General features: G+C 38.6%; 1 protein-coding gene across 2 annotated transcripts in view; it reads right to left on the reverse strand.

Annotated features, from left to right (window-relative positions):
• The window catches only part of OSTF1 (osteoclast stimulating factor 1), a 67,408-nt gene that overhangs the window by 11,383 nt on the left and 35,722 nt on the right, over positions 1 to 20,303 (reverse strand). For both annotated transcript variants that reach the window (XM_011968244.1, XM_011968243.1), the window contains exons 3-9: positions 17,356 to 17,406; positions 14,470 to 14,533; positions 13,283 to 13,336; positions 11,720 to 11,827; positions 10,731 to 10,780; positions 7,539 to 7,617; positions 4,223 to 4,321 (exon numbers count right to left, since the gene is read on the reverse strand). In XM_011968244.1, coding sequence (XP_011823634.1) covers positions 4,223 to 4,321; positions 7,539 to 7,617; positions 10,731 to 10,780; positions 11,720 to 11,827; positions 13,283 to 13,336; positions 14,470 to 14,533; positions 17,356 to 17,406 — 505 coding nt within the window. The remainder of the gene's footprint in view (positions 1 to 4,222; positions 4,322 to 7,538; positions 7,618 to 10,730; positions 10,781 to 11,719; positions 11,828 to 13,282; positions 13,337 to 14,469; positions 14,534 to 17,355; positions 17,407 to 20,303) is intronic.

Below are 20,303 nucleotides of genomic sequence, written 5' to 3' on the forward strand. Positions count from 1 at the left end.
GATGGATGGATGAAAGAATGAATCTAAACTGGATCAAACCTCTAAATCTAACACCAATTGACAAAAACTTAAAGGACAGAGGAACATGACAAATGACACCATGGGAATGTAGTCAGCAATGTCCAGAATGGGAAATTCCAGTGAGTTGACCCAGTTTCTTTAATAAATAAATGGTAAGGTTAAAAAGGGGGAAGAGGGGAGGGAAAGGAACTGTCGCTTAAAAAATAAAGAGATATATCTACCAACCACAAACTGACCTTATGTGAATCCTGACGTAAATAAACCATAAGTAAATAAATAAGTAAAAACAAACAAAGATGTACGAGAAAATGGAAGTTTGGACAAGGACAAGATATTTGATGATATTAAGGAATTATTTTTTTAGGTATGCTAATGCTCTCTTTTAAAAAAAAAAGTCTTCACTTTTACAGGTTTTGGAAAATGATTGTTAAGAAAAAGAAAAAGGAGAAGGGATGATCAGTACAAGGGAGGTGGAAGCTGATTTATCTTGCAAGAGAGAGAAGGAAAGAACAGAGGTCTCTTTTCTGGATCTCATTCTGTCACCCAGGCTGCAGTGCAGTGGTGCAATCACGGCTCACTGCAGCCTCAACTTCCTGGACTCAAGCAATCCTCCCACCTCAGCCTCCCAAGTAGCTGAGGCTACAGGCGTGCACCACCACACTCAGCTAATTTTTAATTTTTTTTTGTAGAGATGTCATCTCACTATGTTGTCCAGGCTAGTCTTGAACTCCTGGATGCAAGCAACCCTCCTTGCCTCCCAAAGTGCTGGGATTACAGGTGTGAGAAACCACGCCTGGCCATGTTTCAGTGACTTCACACCAGCTTCCAAGCTACTGGAAGTCTCCAGGTTGACTCTATTTTTCTCCACTCTCCTCAAGAGGAGTTCACAAGAACTGGGAGGAATATATTTTGTTCTCCCCCAAAACACACCCAGGAACTTCAGGACTTCATGTCAACTTGGTAAAACGTAGCTTTCTAAGCTAAAGCCTGAGAGACAAATAGGAAAACTCTTTCCCCTTCTACTTTGCTATCCTAAGGTCTGCCCATATTCTGTGTCCTCAGATGGTTACTTCTGTTCTTTATTTTATTCTCACTTCTCCTATTAAAAAGGGAGGATGATTTGCCACGGTGCAGACTCTGACTGAGTGGTCATCAAAAGACAGGAACAAGTCAGGCAAATAAATTATTTCTCCTTCTTTCCTTTCATGAACTGTTCTGAGGCAGTTTTCTCAGGAAACCTCTCACATGGTCAGGTGTTGTTTAATAAGCTGTATCTCTTCATAGCCCACCTCGGCGTAGCATGCATGGGAATGCATCTTCCTGCAGCACTGCCATCCTTCCCTAGCTCACGTTCATTTTAACTCAATCCTATCACCTTGGGTTTACACATCTCAAATCAAGAACCAGCACTTAAGACCAACCAACAAACATACAGACAATAAATAAATGATGGAGAAACAAACACAGGCACACAGATGAATCTCACAGACATAATGTAAATGAAAAGAGGTCAGTCACAAAAAGTACATACTGTCTGATTCCATTTACATAAAATTCACAAACGGGCAGAACTAATCTATGGTGAGAGAAGCAGAAGACACTGAGGGAGGAGTGTGGAAGGCATGAGGGTGGCATGTGGGAACTGTTCTCTAGCTTCATCTGGGTTGTGGTAAACAGGTGTAAAAAAAATTCATCAAGCTGTATGCTTAAGATTTATGTACTTACTTAATGTAAATTGTACTCAAATTTTTAAAAGTTGGAAAAAATTTTAAAGGGCTCAACTCTTGAGTATAACCCCCAGCCCTATATCCTAGTTATCTTCCATAGTAACTACAACATGTGAATTTTTGTACCTATTAAAAAATCCACACTGTGCTTCTAAAAGTCGACAGCAACTCACACCTGTAATCCCAGCACTTTGTGAGGCCAAAGCAGGCAGATTGCTTGAGGTCAGGAGATCGAGACCAACCTGGATAAAAAGGTGAAACCCCATCTCTACTAAAAATACAAAAATTAGCCAGGCGTGGTGGCGCATGCCTGTAATCCCAGCTACTCAGGAGGCTGAGGCAGGAGAATCACTTGAGCCCGGGAGGCGGAGGTTGCAGTGAACTGAGATCGGCCACTTCACTCCAGCATGGGTGACAGAGTGAGACTGTCAAAAAAAAAAAAAAAAAAAAAAAAAAAAGGACAACAATATCAGAATATACCTCTTCCAACTTAAGAGCTCATGCTGACAATTAACTGTATGGCCAAATAGTCCAAACCTATTCCAATGAGGATCAATATACAAAATAAAGCTTTTTTTTTTTTTTTTAACTGTATAACTGGGGAAATGAAGCAAGAACAAACATTTTAAAAGTAACATGAAAATTGAAATATCAAAACTCATTTCTTGGCACTGTCTGCCTGGCCCTAAGATTACCTCATTAATGAACCCATTACCTAATCAGTTCAAATTTAGGAAGGTAGACTAAACACACTTGGGGTACACAGAGAAAAGAGTACCTGCCTCCCAGCCTTGTTCTACAAAGGCTGCAGAAAGGCCCATCACCTGCTTCCCTCAACTCAAACCACTCCTGAGTAAGGCTTCTGGGTAAGCTCTCTGGGGTCTAAGAAAGTTTGGTATATGCCTTGTCTATCAAAATGGAGCTCATAGCATGCATGAGACTCTGGTACCTTCAGGTCATAAGAAGCCTCACTCTTTGGTCAGGACAGGCGAAGGGTAGCCACACAACAGGAAGTCAGTGGCAGAGAAAGGAAGTTAGGCCAGAGTCCTACTTCCTGACCCAATCAAGGCAGCAAGGAGTAAGAGGTTGACCTCAAGCAGAAGTATGTCTCTCACACAGCTGCAAATATGGCTTCTCAATCATAATGTAGCTGGGGGGCACCAGCTCAGCTGATACTTTCTCATTCCCTTAGTAGAACCCATCTCCATCTATCCATGAGGAATTACTTTAAAGAAAGGCTTGCACTGCCAGTGAGCTCTCATGGCTTAATTAAGGAATATCAACTGATTAACAGTTTACACTATATTCAAACTGAAGTTTAAAAAAAGAAAAGAAATCTGGAACAAAGACATACCTAGAATAAAGAACAAAAGGAGGCCGGGCACCTTTTGGTGGCTCTTGCCTGTAATCTCAGTGCTTTGGGAGGCTGAGGCGGGAGGATGGCTTGAGTCCACGAGTTTGAGACCAACCTGGACAACATGGCAAGACCCCTATCTTTACATTAAAAAAAAAAGCTGGGCATGATGACACATGCCTGTAGTCCCATCTTCTCAGGAACCTGAGATGGGAGGATCACTTGATTCCAGGAGTTTGAGGCTGCAGTGAGCTACGACTGCACCCCTGCACTCCAGGCTGGGCAACAGAGCAAGACTCCATCTAAAAAAATAATAATAATGTACACCTAAACTCTATTTTAAAAAACCACCCATAGTACTATGAATAAAGTCCAAACTATTTAGCAAAGTCTAGAATAATTTTGATTACATTTTATTGATATCCTCATTTAAAATAGAAACAAAATATAATCATGGAGCTATCAAATATGATTTTTAAAAATATTTAGTGATAATCACTCATAAATACATATTGAAATGAGGGAATGAATACAATCGTTCTCTGAAAAGGACTGTAATGGAAAGCAAGGTGATTAGAACTTGATTGCAAGGAATAAAAGAAACACAAAATAAAGGTAAAAGATTATGTTTCTCGTCTAATTTCTGTTTAACTGAGGGTATCCTATTTTGGGGGTTCTGATTAAGATCAAGGATATAGAAACAAACTTTAGAATCATCTGAAGAGTTTATGTTTGTTTTGTTTTGTTTTGTTTTTAAGATACGGTCTCGCTCTCACCCAGGCTGAAATGCAGTGGTATGATCACAGCTCACTGCAGCCTCAACCTCTCAGGGCTCAAGTGATCCCCCAGCTCAGCCTCCTGAGTAGCTGGGACTACAGACCCACACCACGATGTCTGGCTAATTTTTTATATTTTTTGTAGAGATGGGGTCTCACTTTGTCGCTCAGGCTGGTCTCCAACTCCTGGGCTCAAGGGAACCTCCCGCCTTGGCCTCCCAAAGTGCTGGGATTACAGGCATAAGCCACTGCATTCGGCTGAGTTTATTTCTTTTGCGCAATTCTAAGTTAATAAATCTTAGTTATGGGGCACCGGAGAAGAAAGAAGGGTTTAAAACAAATACCTGTTCCCTGTTTCTTTTTCAGGAGAGATGCACAGGCAGCATTGGTAGCCATGTCGAAGGCCAGCTTCTTCTCATTGTTTCTTAAGTCTGTTCTAGCACCTTCCCAACACAAGAAAAATCAATTAGGTGTCTTTGAAGACTATACAGTAGTAGCCAATCCTCTCTCCCCATAGCTAACCACTTTTGGCAAAACAAACTAGTGAACAACTCTGGCCCAGAAGTAAACGTTCTCAAAACAACAAACTTTCTCATGCAGTATATTTGGCATCTTTAATCAGGAAGCTTGTTGCTGCACCTGTGATAACAATTAATTCCAAGCCTTTCCCTTCGAGTCCCTTTAGAATTGCATGTGAACTTTGCAGTGAGGAGTTTATGGTCCCTGTGGAGCTTAACTTCAATGAGCCCTTTGCTTCCTCTTTTGCTCAAGAGGGTCTTTAGAAAAGACCAAGTGGGTAGTGCTTGAGGGGATTAATATTTTATATCTGTAAGTAGGTTCTCATGCAAATTAGCAGAATAGCAACACATAAAACCAAGAGGCAATTCATTATTCCCATAAGCCATCTTCTACCCACTTTTCCTTTGCCTTTATTGTGTTCAAAATTACATCAGAATTCATAAATACATTTGCATTGTTAAGGATTCAAAAATACAAATGTATGCTGAACAAAAGCACAAGTCCCATTTCATCCCGTCATCTTCTACCTACTCCTAAGGTAACTATTCTTAACAAGTGGGCGTGAGTTCTTATCTCCCTTATTTGCATCAACGCATTCATACACATATTGATATAGACACAAAATCATACTACACATATTGGTCTGTAATTTCATGTTTTTAAAACTTAATGTCTAATGGTACTGTTTTCTTAGCAATACACATATTTGTAACTTAACCATTTAAGTATTCCATTTTGTGGATGCTCCAAAATTTAATTACTCCTGTATTGATGGGTACTTAAGCTACTCCTAATTTTCATTATCTCAAATACTCCAGTGAACATCCTTGAACAACATCTTTGTTCACATGTATTTCTGAGAATGGTTTACTAAAAGTGGTACTGGAAAGTAAGGCTAAGTCCATTTTAAATTCTGCCAGCTACTGCCAGATTGCTTTTCATACTAGTCTCTAATGATCCTCTGAATTTATGTGGTATCAGTTGTAATGTCTCCTTTTTTATCTCTGATTTTAAGATTGCTTTCCAAGAAGGCTTTAGGCCAAGCATGGTGGCTCACGCCTGTAATCTCAGCAATTTGGGAGGCCAAAGTGGGTGGATCATTTGAGGTCAGGAGTTCAAGACCAGCCTGGCCAATATGGCCCATCTCTACTAAAGATACAAAAATTAGCCAAGCATGGTGGTGCATGCCTGTAATCCCAGCTACTTAGGAGACTGAGGCATGAGAATCACTTGAACCCAGGAGGCGGAGACTGCAATGAGCCAAGATTGCACCACTGCACTCCAACCTGGGCAATAGAGTGAGACTCAGTCTCAAAAAAACCCAAAAACTAAAAATAGAAGGCATTATCAGTTCATACTTTCTGCCACAGTGTAGGAAAGTGTCATTTTTTTTGCAACCACTTCCCCTTCAATAAACAAAAATAGGCCGACACAGTAGCTCATCACGCCTGTAATCCCAGCACTTTGGGAGGCTGAGGCAGGCAGATTGCTTGTGTTCAGGAGTTTAAGACCACACTGGGTAACATGGCGAAACTCTGTCTCTACAAAAATTAGCCATGTGTGGTGGTGCACATTTGTAATTTCAGCCACTCGGGAGGCTGAGGTGGGAGAATCACTCGAACCCCAGGAGGCAGAGGTTGCAGTGAGCCGAGATCATGCCACTGCATTCCAGTCTGGGCCACAGAGTGAGACCAAGTTTCAAAAAAAAAAAAAAGAAAAAAAGAAAGAAGTGTCCCCAAATTTAAAGGCACAGAAATATTGCATCAAGAAAAAAAAAAAAGTATGTTTAGTTAGTAATATAATGATCTTGTGTCAAAATCTTACTCCTAAGCAGATCATTCTATTCACAGTAGGGTTATATAAGAAACTTCATTCTCTCAGTGTGCCATAGGTCAAAAACTCCTGAGGGTTAACAGTTCTGTGACTAATCATATATTGTATTACACTTTAGAGCTCATAGACATGATTTCTATCAGAACAGGAAATATTCAGAGAATGATGATAGAGAAGAAACAGAACCATTTCCTGGGTCCCTTTAGATGAGCGCTAATAGGAATATAATGTGATCCACATATATAATTTTTAATTTTCTAATAGCCACATTTGCAAAATGTGAAATTAATTTTAATTATATATTTTATTTAACCCAGCATATCTGAAACGTTATCATTTCAACACATAACCAACACGAAAATTACTGTGATGTTTTACTTTTTGTTTCACTAAGTCTTTGAAATCTGTTATGCATTTTACACTTAAAGCACATCTCAATTCAGATAGCCTCATTTAAACGGCTCAGTTGTGCACCTGGCTAGTGGCTGTCATATTAGACATCAAAGTCCTCAGCAAACCCTTCACAGGGCCCTAGAGTGATCCTCACAGTGTCTGGCCTTTTAGACCTGGAGCTTACCTCACCTGCATACTTAAAATCTAAACCATTCCTATCATATATCCCACAATATTGCTCTGAGGATCCCTAATAAGGGTAATTCCATGACAAGTGTCTTGGGGACTCAAGCATCCTACACAATAGGCTTCTGGACTAGGGTACAGTATGGGTGGTCTGCCTGGCCTTCTCTAAGAGTAAACTAATATTTGCGGGACAAATGGATAAAGGGATAGTCGGTTTATAACTTCACTGTTTCCCCTGACTTATAAAAACAGGGGATCAAGATATCGTCTCTCGTTCACTTTACACCTAGCACCTGCTCAGCTGAAAGCAGGACATTGCAGCCACATCATTCTTGCTTATCCATCAAGACCTCCCTGTGAGAACAGGGGCCTCAGCAACTTTACTTATACAGCTTTCTCAGACAGGATCTCCCCAACACATGTGTACACACACATTCTTTGTTTCTAAGGCTGTATAATCCTGCAGAAATGTACAGTACAGTTCTTACTAAAAGTAATATATGTAATGTTAAAGCTTGCCATGATTTTAGTTTATATTAAAATCTAACACAAACCAACACCCAATAATTTTATTTTATCATAACTACTCCACGATATACAGGCAGAGCAAAGGTTAAACCCTATTCTGAAATAAGACTATTATTCTTCCTACCATTTCAAATGGCATAATTTGATATAGACTATTTTTCAGGGCAAGCAAAGACCAGATAAACTCAGCACAGACTTTACCTTTTGCCAGAAGCAACTGGACAATATCTGCATAACCCTTCCAGGCAGCAGCATGCAAAGCTGTGTCTCCCAACTTGTTCTATAGTGATAAAAAGAGAAAGTACCATATGAAAGTACATGCTAATTTAGGTTTAACCCAATTAAACCTAAAATGGGAATGAAGTTATAGAATTCCAAAGAGAAAAGGAAAGGAGACTCAAGAGATGGGAGAGGAGTCATTTTTGGGAGATGGAATTGGATGGAGGAGTACAAGCTGACTTGGTGGAGCACGAGCTGAAAAGCAGATGCCTGCAGAGGGAGACCCAGGAGGAAGCAAGCAGATTTGAACATGCAGAAACCTGGCAAAAATGAGGAACTGGAGATTCCTGGAGGTATCAGGGCAGATATGAGGCATTGGTGAGAAAACAGAGATACTGGTTAAAAGTACTTATAAAAAGTAGAATCTCAGAACCTCTTCCCCTTCTCTTGGTGCCAGATGACCCAATAATGATGACAGATTTACTTGTTAATAAAGTAATCTGATAGTTTCCAAGTTCATGAACACTAGGTACAAGAGAAGGTAGCAAAAGGCCAAAAACTAAAAGCTGAAGGTTAGGTAAAAAACCTACAGACTGAACAGTAAGACCCCTCTCTGAGGTACCTTTACGTACCCCCACTGCCCAGTGTGCACACACCCCCAGGCAGGAGACTGGAGGGTTCCTCTGGTGAAGCAGTGCAGTCCCATGTGCAGGGGAGAGAAGGAGTGTACTTTCATTAGCATTTGGGTGTCACCTAGCGAAATAGCCAGGACCTCACCAGATCGCCCTGTGGAGGAGCCCACCAGCCAGCAGACCTCACCAAGCACACACAGTTTCCAATCACACTTAAAAATGAATGGATAAGGGCCAGGCATGGTGGCTCATGCCTGTAATCCCAGCACTTTGGGAGACCAAGGAGGGCAGATGATCTGAAGTCGGGAGTTTGAGACCAGCCTGGCCAACATGGTGAAAGCCCGTCTCTACTAAAAACACAAAAATTAGCCAGGCCCGGTGGCACAGGCCTGTAGTCTCAGGTACTTGGGAGGCTGAGGCAGGAGAAGAGCTTGAACCCGGGAGGCAGAGGTTGCAGTGAGCTGAGATTGCGCCACTATACTCTAGCCTGGATGACAGAGCGAGACTCTATCTCAAATTTAAAAAATAATAATGAATGGATAGATAATGACATCAAGTGTTCATGGAAAGCCTACAATATTTTAGGAAAGACCAAAACAAACAAAATAAATGGATCTCAAAGAGAAAAAACACAGTACAGTGAATAGCTAAAAAATACAGTTTGAAAAGTTATAAATATTATATCAGCAAGATACAAGATCATATTGTGTCATGAAACAAGAAAAAGAAAGATACTGCATAAAAGTAACAATCAGAGTAAAATAAGAGCTTATAACAGACGAATTTTAAGAACGGCCCCCACGGTTCCTGGCCCCCTGTATAGGCCCCCTCCTCTTGACTGCGAGTGAAAGCAGTGAATGTAATAGGCTATCACTCCTGTAATTAGGTTTCTAGTCAGCGGATGTTGAGTTCATCAAAAGGGACATTATCCCAGGTGGGCCTGACCTAACCAGGTGGGCCCTTAAAAACTAAAAACGATCAAGCAGCAGACAGACAATCTCCTTCTGGCCTTGAGGAAGAAAGCAAGCAGCCATACTGTGAGCTGTCTACAGAGAGGGGCGGCCTCTAAAAGCTGAGGGCCTCAGTAGTACTACAGACACAAGAAAATCAATTCTTCCAACAACCTAAATACACTTGGAAGCAGACCCCAAGCTCCAGATGAGAATCCAGCTCCAGCCAATCCCTTGATTTCCACCTGGGAGACCCTGAGCAGAGAACGCAGCTATGCCATGCCCAGAATTCTGACGTACAGAAAGTAGAAGCTGCTAAGCCTATGGTTGTTTGCTAGGCAGCAATAGAAAACTAATACAGAACTCTGGGGAACTAAAAAGATAACCAAAATAAAACAGGTGAGAATATCTCTGGGAAAAATTAAGAAAACTGAAGGTTCAATCCAAGAAGTCCAACATCCTACTAACAGGCATTCCAGAACAAAAAGAACAAAGAAGGGTCAGATAAAAACTCTAAAAGAAATAATACAAGATAATTTTCCAGGCTGAAAGAACTCATCATAATCACTGGGAAGAGATGAACGCTAAGGCACATCATCATAAAATTTTAAAACACCAACAAAAAAGTAAATACTCTTAGCAAGAGAAAAAGCAGATCACACATAAAAGAAGGGGAATCAAAATGGCACCAAACCTCTCAACAGCAACCCTGGAAACAAGAATGCCACAGAGCCATGCCTTCAAAATTCTGAGGGAAACTGTTTTTGACCTAGACTTCTGATCAGTCAAATAATCAATCCCAAGCTTCTCTTTCTCAGGAATCTGCTTGAAGATGTTCTCTGACAAAAGAAAGACAAGGGATCCAGAAAAATGAAGATGCAACATGGCAGAGAATGGAAGGCGTTCCCTGGAAGACAGCTAAGGGCCACAGGGACCAAGTTGCTCAGTCTGGAGAATGATGGAGAACTTCAGGAAGTATGAGTCCAGGGAGAAAAAAGAAAGCTGTTGATTATCTTACACATTTTGGAAAAGCATTATATGTCAAGACTGTATAAAACAGTAGAGAAGTCACAGTGAAATAACAAAAAATGAGTTTTAAAAAGTCAATAAGTACAGAAACAAAAAAAAAGGTTATATAAGCAATGAACACTATTTAGGCACCCATAATAAAGTAAACGTCATATAGTAATATAACCAAAAACTGTGATGAAGTGCATTGAGGAGCAGAGGACAGGCTGGGTGCTGGGGTGCTGAAAGATGAGAGCTGGGGCAGTGACAAGCTTAACCCTTCACATACCCAACAGGAGGCCAAAGTACACATGAAGATAACGCACGGAGAGATAGCTCCGTCAGCCTATTCCTTGGTAAGACAAAGGTAAGTACAGAAAGAAAGAGCTAAAAGCTGAAAGTGACATCTGAGGAGGAGTGGGTTTGGCACTTGGGGCTGTGGACAATTTGAATTTTAGTGCAATTATAATTTTTAAATTATGCGCTTGCGGTATTTTGACAATACTTCACATGCCCATAAGTTGCTCTGTACTAAAGAGAACAAGCAGGTATGTGTTAAATAATTTTCAGATAAGCAGTCTTACCTGCTGGTTCAGTTCAATATTTGGTTGAGTAAATAGCATTTCTACTATATCTGAAATTCAAAGAGAAAAGATACTTTTTTAAGAATTAAAATTAGAAGCCTGACAAATCTAGGTACAATAATTTTATAAAAGCGAGATTCTTTAGAAGAACCTTCAAGAAAATGTTAACACATTTTCTAAAATTTATAAAATAGAAAAACTTAAGAATCTAAAAAGTGGAATTATTTAGGAAAATACACTTTTTCTAATAGTTTTGGCTTTTGCATTTTCATATGACACAGGAATATTTTTACATTCATTATAATACTTTTCATTCATATAACTAACATGTTTATTAGTTGAAATAAGATAAGCTTCTTTTTAGGAGACAGTTACAAATTTTCCTTTGGCACTGCTATTTAATTTGTTGAGATCTTCTTTCTTATCGTTGTTGAGTTTATTTCCTTTGTTATAGAGAGACGTCGAAAAGCAGTGGGTAATACATTTTTGGCCAGGAAAAAATACATCTAAAAATTCACTTTGTCATTATTATTGACTATAACAGAAAAAGTATCAATGGAATCACTAACTTAGGCAAATGTTGGCTTTCTCTTGAATCCAATAGTTTGCATGAAACTTACAATGCAAATCATAAAAGCAGACCTTGTGAAAAGCTAAGCTAGGGAGCCAATTCTGATCTTTTCTTCTGTAAGATGAGACAGCGGTTTTGTTTTGATATTACTGCTGTTTTCCAGTAACCTTTCTAAGCCTGAGAGAGGAAAGGAAGCGTCCAGTCTTTCAAGCGAGAGGGGCCCATGCGGAGAGACTGGCTGACCACACTCTACCCACTGTTCTACAGAGCTTCCAGGAACAAGGCTTTTGGCCGCTGTTCTAAAGGATTCAAAAACAATAACCAACGCTTTTTCTTTCTCGTTTTTTGTAAATCTGGCTCCCGTAGGTGAAACAGATTTTCAGCAGCATAGAAACATACAACAAACAAAATGGAATACCTTTGTGACCCCCGTGGCAAGCCCAGTACAAGGCAGTGCTTCCAGCTTTGTCTAAGCCATTAACACCCACTCTGTTGTCCAAACACTCTCTCAACCAGCTCAAGTTGCCTGAAAGAATTTTACATATACAAAAACACAAGAAAAAAAAGCTTTCACTTTTTATTTTGCTTTTAAATACATTTCATTATTTCATTCTGCATAAATTTCCATTTGCAATGGATTAATCAGCAAGTAGTAAATTAAGACCTGCCCATTAATGCATTTATTATGGTACATTTTGACTTCCAGGTTATTAATGGAAAGTATTAACATCAATGTTTCTAACGGTTAAAGGGAAGAGTTGCCTAAATGGGTATACTTAAGGTATTTCTATTCTGTTAAAAAATATATGTGTGTGTGTGTGTGTGTTTGTGTGTGTGTGTATATACATATATTATTTTTTCTTTGTGAAATTCTGGAAATTGAGGAAAAAACAATCAAACCTAAGAACAAGCAGATACTATTCATATTCATATTTACAATGCATCTTCAGTTCCTGTAAGAAAGGCTAAATAACCTACTCAAAGCTGCTGCTCTTATAAGCTAAACTATAACTATTAATTTAAAATCCTCAGGCTGATGTCCCAAGTATCTAACTTACAAATAATTTTTTAAATGTCAGTTTAGTCCTTTTACTTTTTCACAATCCTAACCAATAATTTCCTTGTGTACATTCAGATTTCCAAAAAATCTAAAAATTGAATGAAATGGAACTCACTGAGGTTTTACAAAAACTCCCCATTATCTACAGCAGGGTTACTCGGCAGCAGCCCCATTGGCATTTGGGGTTGGATTTATTGTGGGGGTGCTGTGTGCTGTAGGATGTGTGGCAACAACCGCTGCCTCTCCTCAAAAGATGCCAGTAACATCCCTCCAGTCATGACAGTCAACACGTCTCCAGATATTGCCAAATATCCTCAGGGTTTGTGAAAGAGGAATCACCCCTAGCTGAGGACTACTGATCTACAGAATAAAGCCCAAGACAAGATTGACAGTTGTTTGGTCAAGGATCCTCCCCAGGTTCATCCCTGTTGTTATGCCCTCCCTGGCCAAGTGCTCACCACACCAATGCTCTCCTAAATGCTGTACCCACCAGATCCTTCCATTCTTCTGCCCTCCAGTTACCCACCCTGGCCTCTACAGCCTGTTAAACACATTTCAATTACTGTACTTATCATACCATATTTTAATGATCTGTTACATCTCTCTCTCCCCTGCCAGATGTTGAGCTTTGGAAGTCACAGACCATGTCTTTCGACTTGCGTCTCCCCACAACAGTGTTTCTTGACTGACATTTTAAAATTAAAATCACACTTCTCTAGGGTAATAGATGTTGGGACAGACTGTCTCTGGGGAAGGCAGGGATTTAACTGAGAAGGTGCAAAGGGAGCTTTATAGGATGGCAGAAATGTTCCAGATCTTGATCCGAGTGTTGGTTACATGGGTGTATGCATTTGTCAAAACTAATTGAAATCCATGCATTTTACTGTACTGTATACCTCAGTCAAAATGAATCACACCTACCTCTTTTTGCTGCTTCATGCAATGGATTGTCAATAGATTCTGCCTGCTCAGCCACTAGATTGAAAATAAAAAGTGTTAGCCCAATGTTGAATTGCCACACAAATGATTTACTGAAGCCACTCATTCACCACAGTCCCCCAGCTTCAGGAGTACCAGGGCCTTCAACACAGTTTCCTTTACTTAATGTGGATAAAAAGTAACAGAAAATCAAATGGATAGTTCTTGCATTAAATGAAACTGAATTAGGTGTTAAGGGAAAGAAAGCCAGGCAATAACGCAATAACATAGTAATTAACTGGAAGTATAAACAAAAACAAACAAACCTGCATACCTGAGTTGAATGCATACTTGATATTACTCAAGTATTCAATAAACAAAGCACAAAAATGCAAAAGAAAGCATTTGATGTTCATTTTTACATTTTGTAGATCACTCTGCTTTAAAGATGCCTAAAAGTAATTTTGAGTCTCTTGTGTGTATTTATGTAGGAGTGGGTGGCGGGGGGAATATTTTGCTTCCTGTATTCAGAAAGAACAATCAGCATAGCTACCTGCCTCTAAAAGAAGGTGTGTTCACCGCTGTCCTAGAATCAGTAGGGAGTGTTATTAGGAAATGGAAGAAAAAGGATTAAAACTCAGGAGCCTTGTTTATCAACTCTGTGCTCTTTTGACTGTATTCTGCTGACAACTAAATAAGTGTTTTGTCCATTTGTCCCACTTCCAGCTAGAAGCAGCTTCATGGCGGGAGCCGTGTCTCTCCTCTCTCAAGGTCCCCAAACTGCCACGATAAGCATTTAATGAACGTCACTGCCCCGAACATGAATTAACAAGGTCGTGTTACTCCATCACAAAAGAAAGGGCTAGTCTAAGAAACGATCTGCAAGATTGAGTTATCAGCATTAAAAACAATTGTTTTAGGAGCTGAAGAAAGTAAAACCATAAGCGTTCTCGGAAACCTTGGGTTAAGAATGCTATAATGCTTTCTCTTGGGCCACACAGTCAGGCTCAAGCACATGTGGTGGTCATGACCAGTTTATTAACAGGAGGCTCATGGAATGGAAAATGTCCGAGACTGACAGTGACTCCATTGCCTTCTCAGCCACAGCAGCAAGCAGAAAAGCCTCAAGAACCAAAAAAATTCCAAGTGAACGAAGAATAGCTGAAGTAAAACCACTCAGCAACACTTACCATAGTTGCTTGGAATTAGTCCAGTCCTGCCTTTGGAGGTGCCTTTCCACCAGTTGGTATCACTCTGGTAAAAGAAGAGTTAAATTAAGCGGTGTGAAATCCAGACTGCATTCATTCACTTTTCAAATTATTTGGCTCCTAGGGAGTACCTGTTGTACAAAATGTCCATCAACCCTACCCACACTGTCAAGTTTCCTCACAGCCTAGCTGTGGGTGTCGGTCTCCCTTACCACTAAGTCACAAATAAATGTGCATCTGCCTGCAACAAATGGAATACGTTTCATGACAGAGTCCCAACAAACAAACAAATCAGAGATGATACGAAACAGAAGAAAACAAATTACGCTAGTTTAGACTAGCTATATGATTTTGTGTCCACAGTTTCATTTCTCTTAGCTCCGAGATAATATTTTTTATGGGGGAAGAAGTTCTAAAGATCTCTTTATATTATCTTCATTTTGGGGGTAACTTTTTACTATAGAAAAATTTAAACTTATAAAAAAATAGAACAATGTAAGGACCTTATATATACCCATTTCCCAACTGCACAAATCATTTCTTAATGATCAATATTGTTTCATATATGCCCCCACGACCTCCCTCCCCTCCTGGATTATTTTAAAATAAATTCTAGACATCATATTATTTCATTTGTAAATATTTCAGTATGTACCTCGGAAAGATACATACTTTTTGAAAGGCAATTATAATGCCATTATCACAGCTTAAAAGTTTTTTCCAACAATACTCAAGGTCAATACTCAAATTTCCCAACTGCCCCATAATTTGGGATTCAAATAAGGGCTATACAATATAATTGATTTGTCTTTTAAGTATCTTTTAATCTAAAGGTTGTCTCTCCATTCTTTTTTATCTCTTAAAAATATATTTGTTGAAGAATCCAGTTGGTTTGCCCTGTAGTTTCAACCTCTATGGATTTTGCCTGTTGTATCCCTGTGTTATCATTAAACATGTTCCTCTGTTCCCTCTATTGCCTATAAATTGGTCATTCGTTCTAGAGGTTTAATTAGATTCAGCTTCAACGTTTTTTGGCAAAGCTATTTCCTAGGCAGTACTGATTTCTTCCATTGGGAAACGCGTACTATCTGGTCGGCTTCTTTTCATAATGTTGGTAGCCTTTGATGATCATTGTCTAGATCCACTGTTTCCTGAGGGCTGCAAGACGGTGACATGCTAATTCTATCATTCCTTCTTCATTGAAATAACCTGAATACCTCTTCAAACAAAAACTTCCTCATCAATTCTCAGGTTGCCCAGATAAGAAATTCATAAAGAAAACACAGAATAAATGGGGATTCTTCTCCTTAACGGTTGTCAGAATAAAAACCTGGTTTCCTAGCATTCTCTCATGTTGACCAATGAGATTTGTTCAGAAGTAACATTAGGAACTCATAAATTTAAATGTATTGAATGTGTTTCAATTCTTGGAAGTTGTTGCCCTAATTGATGCTCAAATTGTCCTATCTTTGGCCAGTGGGAGTCTTTTCAAGTTAGTTCCCAAGTCCTTTCATTATGACCCTACTGTCTTTGGGAGCTTCCATGGTTTCTAATAAGACGATGTTCTGGGTTTATCTTGTACCTCTGCTGCCCCTGACTTGGTACTAGCCATTTCTCAAAGAAGCCTGTTCGTTTCAATGGAAAATAACATATTATTATTGGGTTGGTCATTTTTCCTAGGCCCTTTCAAAGAACACAGCAGGGAATATTTTCATTTTATTTTAGATAAAATACAATGTGATCCTTCCAATTCAGATGAAGGAATACAGAGCTTTTCTTAAACTGTCATTAATCTTATATCTGTGTATCCTTTTTGCCATGCTGAAAATCCGTTAGCAACATCACCGACCTAATGACTCATTTGCTCTAAACCACAATACACATGCAACAATCTCAGACTTAGCAATACCAACATTTCTCTAACAAGGGCATGATTTAAATCAATTTACCCTTTTTTGGCCAGTTCTTTTTGTCCTTCATATATATATTCTTCATATATATATGTTCTTCATATATATATTCTTCATATATATATGTTCTTCATATATATATTCTTCATATATATGTTCTTCATATATATATTCTTCGTATATATGTTCTTCATCTATATATTCCTCTCATATATATATATATATCCATATTCTACTATGGATGTTCAGTCAAATTGCTGAGTTTTAAACTTGGAATATTTCCTCTCTATGTGGTTATGTCAATTACTAGGGTACAATTAAGTTCATTTGATTCATTCTGCTTTTAATTTTTAGGGATTGCTTTTTACTCCAATTTTTAACTATGACAAGGTTTACATCAGTTCAAAGTCAAATCCACAAAACAAGCTATAATTTCCCAAAAAGTCTATCTTCCATCTATGTCCATTATACCCTATTTCCTTCCCTCCACCTACAGAAAGGATATGTACTCTTCATAGAATAAAACTAAATTTTACTTCGCAACTCATCTTTCAATTTTTTATTTGAAATTGAGAAAAATAAGTGTCTGCATGTGTGTGTGTGTGTGTGTATACATACACTCTCACCCTTTCCTAAAAAGTGAGGATATACTATCTATATTTTCTCACTTTGCTTTTTTTTCACTTAAATTACTTCATAATAGCATATAGAGATATTCCCCATTTCTTTCTATAGCTGCATAATATTCTGTTTGTGGATAGACCAAAGCTTACTGAACTATTTTCCTATTGATGGAAATAAGGGCTATTTTCAATCTTATGCTACTATCAATTGTGCTAAAATGAACAGACTTGTACATATGTATTTCTGTGTACATATACATTTAAATAACTTACAATGTTATAGCTACATAAAACAGTCTTTGTATGTGGTATTACAAGATATTATCTGGACTTACCATGTCAGTAATGTAGATAATATCACCTTCCTCAAAGTATAATTCATCTGGCTAGAAGAAAAAAAAAGTTTGACTCCATGTGATTTTTCATGAATTAGAATATAATCATTACATAGATTCAAAATTCTATCATATTCTAATAAATAATGTGGTTTTATACACTTAAATCAGCACATAAGCCATATAATAAAACATTACTGAAAAATTAATAAATGAATAGATTTTTTCCCATGATGAACTTCAAAGAATTACAACTATAAAGATTCTCCACACACATCTTGTATTCTTCTACAACCAAAGTAAAACATTTGTATATCAAAATAGAATATTAATAAAACTTCTTCCTTGTAGAAATTCTAAAAGGTGGTATTTTTTTTTCATAAAAAGATAAATGTCTAGAATTAGAATCATGAAAAACAGCCAGAAGCTTGGTTTTCTCTTAAACAAGGCCTCAATCCTGGAACACTTTAAGATCAACATCTGCTATCTGCTTATTACGAGAAAATCATTGTCCTAACTCTTCATGTTCAGGGAGAATGAACATTTTCTGTATGAGAAAAGATAATATGTAATTCAACCATGAATAAGGCTAAAGAGCTAAAAGATATGAAGCAGTAACTCAGGCAGTCCAGAAACCCCAAGCAGCTCTAAGGAGTTGGCTAATTACACCAACCATATGTGCTCTGGCCTGTACCAACCAAATGTTCTAAAAACTTTCTGAGGCCAGATGTGGTGGCTCATGCCTGTAATCCCAGCACTTTGGGAGGCCGAGGCAGGTGGTTCATGAGGTCAGGAGTTCAAGACCAGCCTGGCCAAGATGGTGAAAACCCGTCTCTACTAAAAATACAAAAATTAGCTGGGTGTGGTGGTGGATGCCTGTAATCCCAGCTACTCGGGAGGCTGAGGCAGAGAATTGCTTGAACCCGGGAGGCAGAGGTTGTGGTGAGCCGAGATCATGCCACAGCACTCCAGCCTGGGTGACAGAGTGAGACCCCGTCTCAAAAAAAAAAAAAAAAACCTCTCTGAATAAAGATACACATTTTAAACATCTTTTCCCCATTAGTAGATAACACTTGCCGTGACTTTATAAGTAAGTAGGGTGATGCCTACTGAGAGCAAATTTCAGATATTAGGAAATATTTACATCATCATGGTGGATGAAAAATGTAGGACACAAATTTCACATGTGATAAGAACACAACTATGCATTAAACAGACACAGAAAAATTTCCAAATTCTGTCATGATCATGTGTTGCTTTCATAGTTTAGGTGGGAAAAATACTATTAAAAGAAAGGCTCTGATGTTTGTGATTATAATTACTATTCCATATAAATCAAAATTATGCTAGTGAAAATTACTTCACCCAGCCAGGTGTGGTAGCTCACGCCTGCACAATTCCTGCACTTTGGGAGGCTGAGGTGGGCAGATCACTTAAGGACAGGCATTCGAGACCAGCCTGGCCAACATGGTGAAACCCCACGTCTACTAAAAACACACACAAAAAATGTGCCAGGCATGGTGGTGCACACTTATAATCCCAGCTACTCAGGAGGCAGAAACATGAGAATCACTTGAACCTGGGAGGGAGAGGTTGCAGTGAGTTGAGATTACACCACTGCACTCCGGCCTGAGCGACAGAGTGAGACTCTGTCTCAAAAAATTGTTTTAATAAATAAAATTAAAATATTTCATCCATTCATTTTTCCATTTGTTTACCTCCTCTCAGTAGCAGACTAGGGCAGTAAATATGATTCTGCACTAGTAATTTATTTAGTTTTAAGGCTGATCTACATTCTTACTATATTTCTCCATGAATGTAAATTAAGGCTATTATCAGCCATAACATGCTTTAAGCAACTATAATACATGAAAATATTTAGATGCATTATGCATTCAAATATAAAAATTAGCAAATGATGATTATTGATGCCCCCAAATGGCTAAAGTCCTTTAAAAGGTAATTTTCTGAAACATATATTGCTTTTACACTTTGATTTGCACAGACTAGTCTGACACATAGCACAAACTATGGAAAATTTGTTATATGTACTAGACCTTGTGACATACATTTTGATATTATTTGAAATAAGTTTTTACTTTTTACTTTTGTTGCTTGAATTTGGGAAAAAAGAAATTAATAACCACTAATATTCTCTCAAACCTGTCTCTAAAATGTTCTAATGATCAATGATCACTATTACTACCAATATGTGGTAGATATAGAAAGTGATTAGGTAAAGAAACTATTTCCTTTAGTATTTATTTTGATGTAAACTGGATCACTCCCAGAGAGGCCAGAAAGATGGCTCTCTCCCCACCACAGCATCCCAGCTGGACTCAGCAACCACCACCACTCGCCCCCACAACATTAAGGTTGGCCTTTGTTGGCAATTTTAACACCATCTGACTCTCCTTTAGATGGTGCCAAGGCCTGGGAGGGGAAAATGAAGGAAGAAGAAGAGTATAAGGAAAATAGGACATGTGGGCAGCAACATTTTCCTGGAGCAACTTTTCATTTCCTGGAACTTGAAAGAGTTCAATGCCATGAAGAGGTCTGTCCCATCTTTGAGCCGTCCCGGGCTATTCTTACTGAGCACGTCTCTCAAAGTTAATCTCACTCAGTTATGTCTTACAATAAACAGTGTCCTCCTCAAACAGTACTGTCAAGAAGTTAAGAAGTCATCTTTCCCTACAGTTTTACCCTCCTTCTAAGAATCACAAAAGTCACGTCTCCCTAAATTTCCATTTAATAAAACCACTCACCCTTTAAACAAACAAACAAAATACATTATGAAAAAGTACCAAACAAATAGCTTTTAAAAACAAAGCACACACACACACAATCATGGTAATGACTCTTTCTTATAAAAACAAGCAATAAATCAGGGGGAATAGGGAGTAACTGTTTAATGGGTACAGGGTTAATCTGTAGGATGATGAAAATGT

The sequence above is a fragment of the Mandrillus leucophaeus genome, unplaced genomic scaffold, assembly GCF_000951045.1.
Source record: "Mandrillus leucophaeus isolate KB7577 unplaced genomic scaffold, Mleu.le_1.0 Scaffold833, whole genome shotgun sequence".
Classification (NCBI taxonomy): domain Eukaryota; kingdom Metazoa; phylum Chordata; class Mammalia; order Primates; family Cercopithecidae; genus Mandrillus; species Mandrillus leucophaeus.